The sequence below is a fragment of the Mycetomoellerius zeteki genome, unplaced genomic scaffold (genome assembly GCF_001594055.1).
Source record: "Mycetomoellerius zeteki isolate Tzet28-1 unplaced genomic scaffold, Tzet1.0 scaffold124, whole genome shotgun sequence".
In the NCBI taxonomy this organism is placed as follows: Eukaryota; Metazoa; Arthropoda; class Insecta; order Hymenoptera; family Formicidae; genus Mycetomoellerius; species Mycetomoellerius zeteki.
The window spans coordinates 955,486-971,750 of record NW_017256169.1 but is presented as its reverse complement, the minus strand read 5'-3'; the positions used below and the strand labels follow the sequence as shown (position 1 = coordinate 971,750).

The 16,265-nt window shown below is 35.6% G+C and overlaps 2 protein-coding genes across 4 annotated transcripts; both read left to right on the top strand.

Moving 5' to 3' along the window:
* Positions 1 to 298: 298 nt before the first annotated feature.
* On the top strand, positions 299 to 1,173 carry LOC108731326 (cuticle protein 18.7). The gene has a single exon (XM_018461605.1). The coding sequence runs from the start codon at positions 382 to 384 to the stop codon at positions 1,114 to 1,116; it is 735 nt and encodes a 244-aa protein (XP_018317107.1). The 5' UTR covers positions 299 to 381; the 3' UTR covers positions 1,117 to 1,173.
* Positions 1,174 to 2,528: 1,355 nt separating this feature from the next.
* Positions 2,529 to 7,155, top strand: LOC108731325 (uncharacterized). Of its 3 annotated transcripts, none has more exons than XM_018461602.1 (4): positions 2,529 to 2,775; positions 4,087 to 4,680; positions 5,774 to 5,957; positions 6,800 to 7,155. In XM_018461602.1, exons 1-4 carry the CDS (start codon positions 2,692 to 2,694, stop codon positions 7,048 to 7,050), a joined length of 1,113 nt encoding a protein of 370 aa, XP_018317104.1. In that variant the 5' UTR covers positions 2,529 to 2,691; the 3' UTR covers positions 7,051 to 7,155. The 3 variants fall into 3 exon arrangements, with proteins under 3 accessions (XP_018317104.1, XP_018317105.1, XP_018317106.1); XM_018461603.1 differs by having other exon boundaries at positions 2,530 to 2,775; positions 5,798 to 5,957; XM_018461604.1 differs by having other exon boundaries at positions 2,531 to 2,775; positions 5,864 to 5,957.
* The last annotated feature ends 9,110 nt before the right edge of the window (positions 7,156 to 16,265 follow it).

Here is a 16,265-nt window from a genome sequence, read left to right as displayed (position 1 = left end):
TGCGGAGAAATGAAAACGGGATCGTGTGTCTTCTTGACCTCGTAAGAAAGAAACGGAAAGAAAATCCCTCTCCGTTTCATCTCGTCGTTCACCATTGCGTCCCTCATCTCTTCTTATCCAACGTAAACTCTCGCTTTACAAACAGGCTTATCTTACCGAGCGAAACGGTAGCAGTCGACCGCACGCAAGTTTTTCAAATCGAGACCTCTCCCTTTGCATCCTCCTACGCGATTGTCCTATTACGTAATCTAGGAGGACTATAAAGGCGACCACGACAATTGCGTCGGTACGAGTCATCGAGTGCATCCCGCGACGTTACTCTATTTGTCGTTTACGATTGCGTGGGACCACCATTTCCGGCGTAACTGAGCAAAGCAAGAGATGACACTATTCGCGATCGTACTACTCGGTTTGACCAGCCTGGTCTCAGCCAAACCCACTTTTCTGTCTGTACCATTGGTATACGCGACACCTCTGACTGCCCTGACGTCCGATATGCAAGTTGATATCAACGGTGGACCGGAAGTTGCAGCCGCGCACATTGACGAGAGGACAGGGTTGGCGAATGGGATTGACAGATCAACCGTTGGATCCCAATTGCTACGAGAACGACAATCGCTTTTTCGTGATAATACGCCACTGATGTTAATGTCTTCCGCGCCTCTTGGCACAGACGGCAGAGTCATGGATACGCCGGAAGTCGCGGCTGCGAAAGTGGCTCACGCGGCAGCGCATGTCCACGAGAGAATCAACCTGGCGAACGAGATTGCGAGGTCCAGCGGTGGTGCACTGGATTCGTCTGACGTCGACAGACATCCCGACAGTAGCATCCTGAACGCACCGAAAGTCGCGCGTGCCAACGGAAAGATCTTCCCGATGAACAAGGCTGCGAGATCCGGCGATGCTCTCCCAAGTGCCGTGAACGGTCGTGTAGTGCCATTGGTGCTTGGCAACAATGTCGTCGCTACTCTGGTACCCATCAGTCCCGATGGCAGGCCGTTGGACGTGCCGGAAGTGGCTACGCGTGGAGACCAGAATTTGGCAAACGACGTGAAATCTGTCGATGCTTTAGCTGTCGCTGGAAGGGCGCTTGCTTACGGCAGATTAGTTTACTAAGAAAGGTTTTGCTGCTTAAAGAAAATACAGTTTATGCTGAGAAAAAGATACTTCAAAATTTATTTGTAGGATATAATGTTTATTTTACTGAAATAAATCCTTATTCAAATATGGCGAAATAAAATTTTATTCATAGAAAATAAACTATCTATTATATATTATTTTTTTATAATTAATAAGGAAAATGGCACAAGTAACATTTGCATTTACATATATCGCTTTTTTTAATGTACTTATGCATAACTATGTATGAAATAATTGCGGAATTTCAAATAATAATAGTAAACTATACAGAAAGAACAGTTTTTCTAAAGTATTCTAAAAATTTAGCTATATAAATACAGATGTGAAAATAATTTTGTTGGGTCATCAAAATAATTACAGATACTCAAAATACTTAATAGAATGTCTTATATTGAGAAAAAATGTACTAAATTTTAATAAATATTTATTTCAATAGTACTAATTAATTACAGTAAATATTTACTCAATAAAGAAAATAAATAGAGTTAAATCAAATTAATGTTTTTTGTACCAATAAATATATTTTTATTATACATGTAGTAAATAGTTACTATTGAAATATTTATTAAAATTTGGTATATTTTTTCAATGATATTATAAAACGACATGGCAGAATATCAAAATTTTTTGCAACATTGCCCCTACATAATTATTTTGATAGTAAAATAAAATTATTTTTAAATTTATGTCTAGCCAAATTTTTAGAAAAAATCGTTCTTTCCGTGTATTTGTAGATCTGTTGGAGACTGCATTAAGGAATTCTTTCCGATAAAAAATGAAAAAAAATCGATAGTACAGGAATAGAATAACATATAATCATCTGTTTTGCGTGAGAATTATTATTATCACTCCAAACTTATATGTATTCTGTACTAAACACATAAAAATAAATAATATATATTTATACACCCACATAAAGCCAATATATTATAAAGGAATAAATTTGTTATCTTACATGAATATGATACTTTACTTAATCCGCTCATACTTTACACGTTAAGCTATTCAACTCCTTTCGATAAAACGCAAATGCAAGATGACAACAAAATTTTCCATATTTTATTAGTCTCTATAAGATTGTATGACAGATTCTCGCGTGAAGCAGAAAGATTTTGCACCCCTGGGGACAACCAATCGGCATCAGCGAGATGTCCTCGCCATCGAGAAGCGTTCCGTTCGATATACGATCGAGGTAATTGAACGAATAAATTAGCAATAATCCGTGGTATTCTCCTCGTCGAGATCCCGGCTCAACAACCCCCTATACAATAACGCTCGCGCGATGTTATACGCGACCCTGAAGATCGACGTATTAGGGCATAGCCGGGCGGATCCCAGCTCGAAAAAAAGCATCGTCTGGCGCTCTCTCGGGTGGAAAGTAAGCATCCGCGAAGCCGGATTCCGAAGATCGCGACCTCGAAGGAACCACTCGCGTGACCAGTTCTCGCCGCGGTGGTCCACGATAACGATTTCGCGAATTTCGTCGCGGCTTCGTGGAAAGAGGAAGAGGACGCAGGAGGGCAACATCAAGACGCCACAGGGCGTGGTTGCATGCGACTGCGTGCCTATATAAACGTATCCTGGCATCGAGGATATACCGGTGCCGTCGATACGATCACCATGAAAAACGCATTCGTAAGTGCTCATCCGATTCCTCGCGTGGGAGGATCGTGATTCTAAGGCTGCGGTATTCATAATCCATTCTTATTTCAAGATTGTCTTAAGTAATGTCTTAAGATGCTAATACGGCTCTGTGATTGGTTTATTACATCTTAAGACTGTTCCGAAGACGGTCTCAAATATAAAAACTACAATAGAAAAAGAATCGGGCTGCATTAATCGGAATTCTGATTGAAAATGGATAAATCAGAATTTTCTAGTTGAATATATTATAATTCTGGAATTCTTGAGATAGATGATCAGAATTCTGATTTCTGTGATTAGAATTTTTTGGTTTGTTTATTTTCAACCACAGAAATTTTTCTCAGTATACCAATTATGAATACCGGCTTATCAAGGAAAAGCCAGAAGTGGAAACACGCTTTTAAAATACGATTTATTGCAAAAGATTATGTTTATATTAAAAACCTCAAATTTTAGCTTCAAATCCTAGCTTCAAACATCTCTTAGTTCTTCAAAAATTAACAATAAATATAAAAATTTGACAGTCATGCAAATAATTAACTACTTGACAGAATAATAGATCTTAAAAAAAAAAGAGTTAAGTATTACAATATTTCCAAACGAATTTTTTTTTAATATCTGAGCGATATAAATATATTTTGAATTAATGCGAACCTGGTCTGAGTATTAGCCAATGCTGCTATTCGCTTTAGTGTGGAGACAATGGTAAAAACGTATTAATCTGAACTATATTACTTAATCTTTCAGAAAATTTTAAGATTTTTATATTTATTGTTAATTTTTGGAAAAAAGACTAAGAAATGTCTAAAACCAGTGTTCGGATTTTTGAGATGGATACAAAGATTTTTTTGTAACAAATCGCATTTCACAAACGCGTTTTCACTTCTGATCCTCTCCTTGTTAAACTCATTGATTTTACTCTTGATCCTTGGTTGAGTTTAACTTCGCGTGTCGGAATTATCTTTACGAAAAATTGTTTGGATCAAATCATTAGGAATTAATGTTTAATTTTCCTATTAAAACATTCTATTTTCTCTGTCTAGAAAAAACAAATAAATTTGTATTTTTTACTTTATACAGTAAAATTATATTAAATTAAAAATTATTTTAAAAAAATATTCTTAAACACTTATATTTCACAACTGATTCTCTTGGTACAACGGGAATTTAACTTAAGCCACTCTCACAAAGTAAATTATTGATGCTTATCACGTCGTAATGTCATCCGGCGATACTAATCTACGACAGGTCTCACAAACCGCAAAGAAAAATATGTGAAATATAAGTTGATCTCATTTTCAGCTTTTTATTGTCTGCTGTTTGATGAGCACCGGCTTTGCTAAGCCACCGGTGTTCCTAAGCTATCAAGACAGCCTGGGCCAATACAGTTTCGGCTACAGTGCGCCAGGATCAGCCAGGTCGGAGGTCAGAATGTCCAACGGTGCGACCAGAGGCACTTACAGCTACGTCGACGGAACCGGTGTCATCCAGACCGCGCAATACTTTGCCGACGGCGAGAAGGGATTCCAAGTAATCGCGACGAATCTCCCGCAGGCACCGCTTCCGGTCCAAGACACACCGGAGGTGATGGCTGCGCGCACCGCCCATCTTCAAGCCTTGGAACTGGCACTCAAGAGGGACGAAGAGGCTCAGCATCGTGAAGAGAATCGGGAGAATGCGCTCGAGAAGAAAATCGTGGGAGATCAAGGTGATGCGGGTCTCCATAGGAAGCTAGGACAGTTGGAAGCTACGATCACAAAAATTGCATTGAACGAAGGGGAGCGAAAAGCGTTGGAGAACGCGAAGAATATCGAGCCGAAGGACAGCGACGAGACTCTACAGGCAATTGCTTCGAAAAGCGGCATTGACAAAGTAAGCGAAAAGAGCACGCAAAAGGTATGTCAATCATGAAATGTCAAAGACAATAGGCTTACAAAATGTAAGCTTCTGCTTATTCTCTACAATCATATTGTGACGTTCGAAGCAAGAAAAAACATAAAGAAAATTCTTGCAAAAAATATTGAAATATAAATATTTTTTAAATTAAACAACATATTTCTGTTTAATAGAACACACTTGTAAAATATACCAAAAACTCTCCTTTTATTTTGGAATAAAATAAAATTATTAAAAATAAATTTGTTCCAGAGTTTGACAGCTGTTATATAGTTTGATTCATTTTCGAAGCACAATTCTAAATATATGAGGCCTATTCTTTTCAGCTAAGTGCATGCTTTTTACACGGTTCATCTGTCCACATTGAAGAAAAAAAGAGAAAATATAAACGAAAGTTCAGCTAAAAAAAACAGACCCATTTATTGATTATCGAAACACAAGAGGTGTTTTTTGATATTTTGCAAAATATTCTATCAAATGTTGTTTTAGTAAAAAATATTTATATTTTAACGTATTTTGTAATAATTTTTTATATATTTTCTGCTGTTGACATCACAATTTAAGATGGCAATAAGTAAACAAGAATTATAATAAACTTTTAAGAATAATTATTTAATTACATGTATTTTTTAACAAATTGAAAAAGTTATGATAAAGCTATAGATTTTTTATGTATATTTAAAAGTAATACTAGAAGTTTGACACTATTTATAACTTGGATGAAAAATTATTTCATTAAGAAGTAGATATGTTTTTAAATAGTAATTAAAATGAAATGAAAATTAAAATTTTCATTTAAATTATAAAATTGTATTATCAAATATAAATATTGATCTTATTGAACTTTCATACATACATATGTAATATTCATTTTTACACAGAAAGCATACATTTCCAATTTTAATCACTTTTTTGCAGAGATTATACACTTTTTTAAATGTAACCTTAAACGATATTTTTAGTAAACTTTTCGGTTCTCATAAAAATTTTGTATATTCTTAAATCGGATGGAATGCCCGGGATAGAAAATGTTTCAAAATATTCTGCTCCAAAATTCTCGCTTCAGCGACATTTTTTGTGATATGATCTGCAGGAATTTGTTGGAAGATTATCACAGGAAATTATTGACGGTCCAAATATCCCAGCGGTCCCATTAATCTACTCGTACGTGCCGCTATCTCAGGTGTCAAGACAACAGGCGGTGCCGGTATTTCGGATCTCCTATGGAAACTACGAGCTGGAGCCTTCCGTCATATCGGAGTCATCGATCACTCAAGGTCATTATGATTATAACTCACCTTACCGTTCACTCTCTCTTCTGTTCTGATTGTAAATATCAAGTCGCCGTGGGCTATTTTCGTTAAGTACTTGAAATTTTTTGCTCGATATAATGCTCCACTACAATTCTATACACATCGTCACGTTGATAGACAAGATACATATCTCGAAATTAGCAACTTTTCAATAGAGCATTTTTAAAATTCTGAATTGAAACAATTTTAATTAGGATAGTCTTTTAATTAGGTAAAAACTTAAATTATTAAAACACTGATAATAAACTTAATTGTTAATTAGTTTAAATTGTCAACCATTCTGAATAACTTTCCATTGTAGAGTTCCACTGACTTTAGTCTTTTTAGTATAATATATTAGTCTTTACAGTCGATTTACTTTTACTCTTTCAAAAATGCAAATTTTTTTTATTTATGTTTTTTCTCAACGTGGTGCTATTTCTTAAAATTATTTTGCAATTTAAATTTTTTAAATGATTTTTTTTAATAGTCAAGAAAGCTTATAACTATGCTGTATTTTTATTCCTTTTCTATCAAAAAATTAAAAAATACGATTTTATCAAGATTGTTCTTTCATTTATACTTTTTTCCGCCGTTCTTTCGAAGGTCGTCCAATTTCCGGGACCGAAGACCGTTTTAAGGTCACTCCTCTCCCTCTGCGATTGCGACCGGTTCATAAACTCGTTCGTTGGTACCATAAATTAGTTTTGCAACAAATCATACCGTGCAAATTGCAGTAAATTATAAAGGGTAGAACTAGAAATGAGAGATCTTGTGAGAAAATCGACGTACAATAAAAATGATTGTCTCGCCATTCTTCTCCGCAGGTGCTTCCGGTGTAATCACGCCAGCGGCAACGGCCTTGAAGAGCGGAACGGTGATTTCGACCAAGGGAGCAGAGACGCCGAAGAAAAAGCAACTGTCGCAACGCCCGACTAGTACGACCGAACAAATTCGCACCGTCAATCCTTTGTCGATCGCACCGCTGAGCATGATTCCGCTAAGTTCCTTGCAGTCGAGCATCATCAAATACGTACCGTCGACGCCTCTCCACTATGTCACTTACAACGTTCTGTAGACATCTTAGAAATAGCCTGGAAAATGAACGATCCACGGAAAGCTAAAAGAGTCTGATTGTATTAATTGGAATTCTTGTAGAAAATAGAGACAATCAGAATTTTCTGGTTGAATCTATTATAATTCTGGTTAAGGTAACCAGAATTCAGATTGATATGATCAGAGTTTTCTGATTCATTCATTTTCAATCAGAATTTTTTCTCAGTGGCTGGAATAAAAAGCTCGAACGATCTGAAATAATTAAATTGGATTGGGGACTCCCTTCTTTTGCGTTTGTCAAGATATTTTTATTCTTCTTTACAAAATAATGCAGGATGCTGTCGGACAATACAACGGAGTAGTACACGTATACGATCGATACTAAGGATAAAGGATAATCAAAATCAGCATCGTCGTCGCCATCGCCGCCATCGTCATGGAGATTGGTATAGCATGAGAAGTAATGTTAAGTGTATATAAATGAGATATATTAAATAGTAAGACTTAAAGGAAAAAATCTGGCGCAGCTCCTTACAGTTGAGTAACCGATGAGAGAGCCTGATTAAGAATCAATGTAAAATGTCCAATAATAAAATCACGAAACTACTACATATAACACCTGTTGCACCTACACGATATGACAATCAGGACGAAGCGTACTTTCAACATTTCAATCGCGTTCAAGAAACATCAGACAGAATGATTTGAACACGAGCGGAAAATACCGATGTTAAAATTTTACTTAAACTCCGCCTCGTAAGTCTTAAATCTTTGATTGAATTGTTCCTAAAAAAACGGAGCTGGTAATTCGAAAAGGCAAACGTTATTCGCAACGCAACGCAACGTTGCCTCGTTAGATGTATTCATTTTCAAAATTACGTCGAGCTCGTATCAGACTAGAGATTGAGATTCAGATTGAATTGGAATTTGACTAATCAAAGTTCACTAAATTTGAGATTGCGTTGAGAAAAATTTCTAATTGAAAATGAACGAACCAGAAGAATCTAATAATGTCAATCAGAAATCTGATTATCTTAATTAGAATTATCATGAATTTAACCAGAAAATTCTGATTTGTTCATTTTTCAGCAATTCCAATTAATGCAACTAGACTCTTTTTCCAGTTTGGTTTTTCTTTTTTTCTTATTAAAAAAATTTTTTCCAATCAAATCTCAATCTTACTCTTTAGTTTCATATGAGTACCCAAGTAGAACACAGAAGTCATGTGTGAGGACATCATCATGATCTCATTCGTCATTTATAAGTCAATTTTTAGGTATCAAATGACGTCATGATGACGTCCTGTGATACCATTATGACTTAATTATGACTCCGTTTTACCTGGGTATTAAACTTTTACGCTGATCTACTTTTACTGGACTGAGATTTATTCTTAATTCTCTTTGCATCGCGAAAAATTGCTACGGTCGCAACCGTGCATTCTTTGCGGACAATTTAAGCTCAAGGTGGATCGCGCTTTGTTATGATTCATTATCACAGCAAAACGAATCTCGACGTGTTGCAGCAGGCTCGTCCGAAATTAATTGACAGCTGGTCGATTATAGCTTCGTCCGTTTCCCACGTACTTAAGCCACAACAACTGAAACCGCCGATAGGCGTAAATAGATCGCAACGGTGATTCGAATAACAAAAGCGACAGGTTGTCAATGATAGCGCCGCCTGATAACATTTAATCGATAATAATTAACATCAACGATAATAATGACACAATAAAATTATATTAATTACGACTTTTTCGTGTTTGAAGGAAAAGTTATAACGACGTAATTGATATCTGTGCCTCTCCACGTCCCGCCGTTATCCATTTCTCTATACATAATATTTTCTTTTACATATATATTTATATATATATATAAATCTAAATTTTATAATATGTATTTATAATATTCATATTTATATATAACACACTTGTTCTAGACGTCAAACGCATTGACTTCGAAGCTCGGATGATCGATACTCTCCGATCCTGATTTTTTTTTTTTTTTTTAATTACTGTCTATCTTTCATCGATCGCGGTTTCTCCCTATTTTCCCGTTTCTACCTGATATATATTCGCTATGCTGCTACCAATGACGGATAATTGCAGCGCGCGATATACGGAACGTTGCATATACAGCTTACATTGTGCGAATGCTCCGAATATATTTATATATCCATTTAAATTAGAAGATACATCTCGAAGTACTGGCTTACACTTGGCGGATACGCGTTTGTACCTGTGAACGCTGCCTGTAACGCTGCCGCGAATATCGAATAACCACAAACCCGTGGAAGCTGCAAGGGTGAGTAAAATTTGACAGTCAAAAGTCGTTTGAGAAATGCCCTGAAAAACCGATTTTCATTAACCCGCGCAGCTCCCAGCGGAGATCTCTCGCAGAGCGCGCGAATTCACGTCTATGCGAGCGAAATTATATCGAGAAAACAGGATATAGAATTTATACAGGCATAAACTACTGTACACGCGAATATTTCGTCGCGACGTTCGGTAAGCATCGTGCGCACCGAGCGTAGCAACAATCGGAATACCTCTTTGCAAAAGATAAAATATTTACTTAACATTACGTGAGCAATATATGGAAAAATGATAGTTCAACTTCTCTAATTAAAACAATTCTCACACTTAATCACCTCTGCCGTATTCCTCGATCTATATCGATCATTTACTTCCTAAAAACGTTTTTTATTTTAAAACCTCTTACTATTTTTGTAATTTTAAATGGATCCAAGCAGAAGAACAGGTCGCAATAACATGATGATAAAATAAATCGTGATTGATCGAAAAATGACTTTTATAATAATTTTAAAGCTATTTTGACGCCATTTTTTTATGTCATCATGACTTTTACTCTGCTTGGGGGAAATCATTCTCCCTCTCATTTAGAGTGACATTGCCGAAAGAAATTTCGTAAATGGACGATCTCGAAAAAAAATCCCTTAATTTCGTCTCTCGATGATTCAAACAAAAATTCCTTGTGATAAATAAATCCTTTGGGTATCTTTTGCCATTTATATAAGAATGCCGTTAAAAATATGAAGACACGGCGCAGTCATCCCTCGTCAATGTTTTAAAAATCGATTGCGTCATCTATGTCTCGTTCACTTTTTCTCTTTCTAATTCGCGCTGTGGCCGGTATATTTTTTTAAATGTCGAAAATCAAACTCAATCGGGCCAACGCGATTTCGCGAATTCGGATTTCGCGGGGGATTACACTTCATGCGATCGTACCGTCGCCGACGCGTGGAAACAAGAGCAATCGGTTTTTCGCGAAAGCTGCTTCTCGCGTTTGCGTGCAACGCTTTGTTTTATGGCAATTTGATTGTTTAATCATGATGTTTTGAGATACTCAGTCTCGAGCGTAGTTTTGCGATTCTCATCCGGATGGAAAATGCGACGACGCGGCCTGTCATCCAAAAGTTTCTCTCGCGTCTTTTTTTTTGTATTATATCTCTTTCTTGCGCTAGGCCTCATGAAACTACTACCGACTTACCTGGCACGACACGATAAAATTTATTACTTAATGCTCTCTCTATATATAGTTTGCTATTATCAATATTTTTCTTTTCTTCTTCGCATAAATATGTATACGAGTATGATCTGTACGCGCCGTTTTTTCTTGGTACACGTGTCAGTACGTGTGTGAGTACTCAAATTTCTACAATTAGCTAAATGATCTCGTCCTGACTTAATTATAATTGTGTATCGACGATTTCGATTGACTGATGGTCGAAAGATGCGCACGTTTTTTTTTCACGTTAATTATGAACAATTGACTCCTTACTTGTTTCTAAAAAGAACTTGTAATCTGACATCGCGCGCGCGCGCGCGCGAAGAGCTCTTTCTCTCTCTCTCTCTCTCTCTCTCTCTCTCTCTCTCTATCTCATTCTCCCTCTCACGCTGTCCGAAACAGTACTCTCCCTAATCTTCACGCCCAGACTTTCACTAAAATGCCTCATTCGCACAGTACATTCTCCCTGGAAAAAATTAGAGGGTAAATCGTGCACTGCACGAAGAAAGAATATACACGGCTTACTTTCTTGCTAGCGCGACAAGCTTGACGAACAAAAAGAATTGGCGAGATGAGAGAAATTAGAAAATTTGCACAAGGAAATATTAGATCGATTTTAGAGAGACGATATCGACAATACAACAGACAAAGACAATAATTACATACTATAAACGCGTCATTGTTTTTGACAATATTCAATGAGATACTAATGGAAGTATTGTTATCGTTCTCATTGTGTTCGACTTTCAAGAAATATTAGATTGTTGCATGTTGCGAATAGAGCAAAGTTTTTAATACTGTTTTATACGAATGCATATGTTTGCAGTAAAATTCTAAAATACTGATAAGATTCTCATAATATAGAAAGAGAATAGTAAAAATTACAGGAATGGAAAGTGTTATTAAAAACTTGACACAAATATTAACCGGCCTTATAAATGCAATTATACATCGTGTGATAATATTATTAATTATAGACGTAATTTAATTAAATAATTAATCTGATTTTCCCAATTAAGATTAATGTTATGCTAAAGTGTAAACACGATTTCTAGATTAATCTACAAAGTTATTTATAAAGTATGAATTTTTCTTAAAAAAAAGAATTATAATTTTTATATAAAACACATAATAGAGAAAAGATTTTAAGTTTGATTTGTCATCTTGCCGTCTTAATAAATGATTCGATATACAGTACTTTTAAAGTCTATAGAATTTATAATCTACAATCTATAATCTATCTATACAGAGAAACGAAAAAAACATTTTGCTCTCCGTGACTTATCCTTTTATTGCACAACATTATTTGCAACGTATCGCTAAATTGACTAATATTCATTTAGAAATAAAATAATAATAATAAAATTAAATAATAATAAAGAAATAAAACAATAAAAAATAAAAAAATAATAAAAATCGTAATTACTTTTTTCTTTGCAGGTTCAATTTGTCACAATTAGAGTTTATACATTATTTTCATAAATCGTTAATTATTAAAGATTAGTAACTGTTAATTATTCTTCTGGTATTTAACGAACTTACAAATAATAAAAATATACATTTATTATTACCTACTTTTTTTCCACGACTTGTATAACTTTTTTCGTAACTGGGTACATATATGCGTACATTTACAATGTAAGATATCAAAGTGAAAGATAGGAAAAATTCTTTGTCACGTTTAAAAAGTAGATTTATTTAATTCGAGAAGAGAATAGAGATTTTAATCTCTATTCTTGTTATTTTTCTTATTTAATTTAGAAGTAAAATTATTTTACATTCTAAATAATTGTTATTCATATATTTAATTCAGAAATAAATTTATCGATACGCTGCAATCGGACGAAATTGAACTTTAGACGCATCTTTTCCTTGAAAGACTGAAACTTCTGTATTTCTTACTCAATGAAAAAAAATAGCAGCGCTTACCTATGTTTACGATACGTTAATTTTTGACGATTCGTCAGTGTTCTCCATTATTTTTCTTCTTAGGAACGCTGAGAGATACTTAGCTACTTTAAATGTCATTACGCTTACCTCGCGCGATCGCGCTATTTGTTATAAAGTAATTTATCTAACTTGAATGAGCCGGTCTATGTTTAATCAGCGGGAATCTCAATACGTATGCCGATTATGACGTTTGAAAGACGTTCGGCACCGTCGCGAATTTCCTGGCGATCGGAAAACCGAGTTCGTCTTTCACGGCGCAAACATATTCGCCTCGTTAGCTCTTCCTCATAAAGCGCATAATCTGAATATCCATTTGTCTACCTATCTACACGAAGCCTTCGCGATGGCTCCATCACGCGCATATACCACACATACGACGATTTCGGCAGGCGATTAATCAATTATTAGACCAATCATCGTTTCGTTCCAACGAAATCGGTAAGTTTTACTTATTGGACATCAGTCGTGAGTCGGGGTGATTTAAATGATGAACCGGAAGTGTTGCGCCGGACTTTGGAAACGTACACGTGAGATGCGTTTTAGGTGTATCTTGCTGCTCATGAAGGTGTCGTGGTGTGTCTGCGAACGTGTGTCTCGTGTAGCACATAATGATGCACAGAGAACAGCATCATGCAGGAGAAAGATTTCGAAGATCGGAAACTGTAGCGACACTGGTCACATGTCGTTCTTGATTCGACGTTGTTATACGTTCTGCATCGATATTGTAGAGATATTTTATAAAATATTAAAAAAAAATATTTACTAATATAATAAAATATCGGACCACTGTAAGTCATATTTGTTACGTTATCAACTACTTATATAATCCTTAGAACACATGATTGAGTTATTCGAATACTGCACACTTCTCTTCTTTGAAATACTAAGAATACTTGACTAGATAAACGGAAAGAATGAGTTTTCTGAAGTATCTAAAAATTTAGATAGATACAAATATGAAAATAATTTGTTGGACCAAAATAATTATACAGAAAGCATAATGAACAATGTTGCAAAAAATTTTGACATTCTAACAGTTAATTTGAGCTACATAATTATTTCGATGGTATAACAAAATTATTTTCAGATCTGTATTTATCTAACTTTTTAGATTCACTTCAGTAAAACCGTTCTTTCCAGGTAATGATCTCTATTCTTACCCTTTTACATACACAACTTTACAAATACCTTCTAAAAATAAAGCATATAAAGTATATCTAAAAATAAAATTAAAGTATAGGTATGTAAGAATCACTTAATAATTTTTGTATACTTATAAAAGTTAAAAATTAAATTAGACACGTGTAAAGTATCGAAAAATCATCGTGTGTACTAAGAAAATTAACAAGATAGTTTGATCATTATCATCATTATATCTATTCTCATGCGTAGCGACACTATTATCGAGCCAATAACGACATAGTAATGTCGAGTATCCACGTGCCGAAAAAACCAAAGTTTCCAGTAATAGCGGTAATAGTAGAATTATATAGTAACAGTGGTAGAGCAGTAGTAATAGTAATAGTAATAGTAGGCCGTTCGAAGTAGATGGCGAAGGGGAAGACGACGACAGGCAGTAGCATAGCGATAGTTCGACGATCAGTTCGAGCTGGAAGAAAAGTCATCGGGAGGGAAAAAAGAGGAATCGAAATAGAGATCTGAAAAATTAATATAAAATTATAAATCCCTCTTAAAAAAATTCTATAATTAATTACAATCGAATCCCGATGTTCCTAAAGAAAGGAAGTGTCGATCGATTAAACAAAAAAAAAAAATAGAAAGATCATCAAACGGGATTTCATTGAAAGTTAGAGCTCTAGTACAGATATTATTGCAGAATAAAGATATCGTGATTACAAGTATCATAGCAACGTGTGAGGTATCTCCCTCGTAAATTACGTAGAGGAAGAAAAAAGAGCTCATTATTGGAGATGGTAGAAAAGGATAGGGTATAGTACATATATATACATTGAGATAAGAGTGTGTATATATATATAGCATGTATATATATAGTATACAGACAGATGTAGAGCTACATAGAGATATACGGAACGCTAGAGGTACAAGTAGAATATGATATATAGAATACGAAATTATATAGAGTGCCACTAGACATAGTTATGCAGCTTGTTGACAATACAAAAACGTTAGTACGATAGTGGTCAAGCTCGTCAGAGATAAACACGACGTCCATTCGATAGCAGCGGTTCCTCAAAGAATGTGTGCTCCAACAAACTTTGCAAAATATTGTCTTCCCCCCCAGATATATGCATTTTGTTCAATAAAAATACAAGTATTTACATCGAGTATTTTCCAACAACGTTGAACAATCCCTTTGTTTGCAGAAATTTTAACATTCGTTCAATTCGTCCTCTGCCCGATAACGATCTCGTTCAAACCGATATTTTAATTGATATAATCGTTAACTAAAATTTTAATATCTCTTCCATTTTCATGTTAAAGGTAAAGAGTGATTCGCGCTCCGATCATAGACTTATATAATTTACATACTAGTGGTGTGTTTCGGGGAGACGCTATTAGCGCTACTTCTGTCATTTTATCTTCGTTGTTTATTAGACGTAAAACAAGGATAGAATGACAGAAATAGCGCTAATAGCGTCCCTCGAACGCACTTTAGGTTGTAGCTGAAGACAACATTTAAAGAACAGAAATATGCGTGGTGTGTCCGCTACTCTCTTTGCCACACATTGTACAATTAAACAAGGAAAGCATCTGACCAACTGTTACCCTTTCTTACTAATGTTGTTCTCATGTCTAGTGCGTAGTTTAATATAAGTCTATTTGCTCCGACACATCGACACTCGTTCCGAAGGATCTAGATGGACGTCGGGAGTGATCTCTGACGTATATCGGAAGTGTATGTGTGTATGTGTATATATATATATATTTCTTATATATTTATATACACATTTGTTGGCAAAAATTCAGTGCCACCGGAGCAAAATAATCGCACGGCTTCCGATCGTGCTCGCAATCTCGACTCGGTCAATCGACGCGTCGCGGCGAAGACATTACCAACGCATATATAAATTACTCTGTGGATCGTGACTCGATCCATTATCTCTTCTCCTCTCTAACACCACATTAGACGCCTCTTGCCTCCCTGCACACCTCGTCTCATTCTCTCTTTCTTTCTCTCTCTCTCTCTTCTACCTTCTCGTCACTTCACTTCGCGCACTCTTTCTCGATTCTAAAAAGGTAATGACGTTGATCCCATAGAATACAGTGTTTTAAACATCTAGGCACAATTCCTAATGATTGTTTTGGGCGAGCTTGTGCGCAAGAAAATCGTCCTCCCTCACTCCCGAATGGCGGAACTTCGTTGCTCGATCTTCGGACGCGTCGAGGATTTCCTGCCCATTCTAACACAATTCATGGGCAATTTCTTAATAAAAGCGCATAACTAAAAACCGTAATCCTTAAGCGAGATTTCGTATTTTCGTAAATGGAAAATACAAGCCCTTAATTATTCAAATTATGCAAAAGCGATCGACAGATCTAAATATATATGACGATTTCGATGTTTTCAATCTTCGTCAAATAATCTGGAGAAATAAGTCTGATATAAAAATTTCTTTACTTCAAATCTACTTCGATGTAGGATTGCAAATCATCAAGAAATCGAACAATTGTGATTAATCAACTGTTAATTATGCGCTCCTCCCGTGTTTTCCTGGCGATGCAGAGTTTCCAGACGCGTTGAAAGATACGAAATAACAAGTTCAATCACCCTTTCTTC

Coding starts and splice junctions, on each gene's coding strand:
- LOC108731326 (XM_018461605.1), top strand. CDS start 382: ATGACACTATTCGCGATCGTACTACTCGGTTTGACCAGCCTGGTCTCA.
- LOC108731325 (XM_018461602.1), top strand. CDS start 2,692: ATGCGACTGCGTGCCTATATAAACGTATCCTGGCATCGAGGATATACC. Junction 2,776..4,086: donor TCACCATGAAAAACGCATTC/GTAAGTGCTCAT, acceptor TCTCATTTTCAG/CTTTTTATTGTCTGCTGTTT. Junction 5,958..6,799: donor GGAGTCATCGATCACTCAAG/GTCATTATGATT, acceptor TCTTCTCCGCAG/GTGCTTCCGGTGTAATCACG.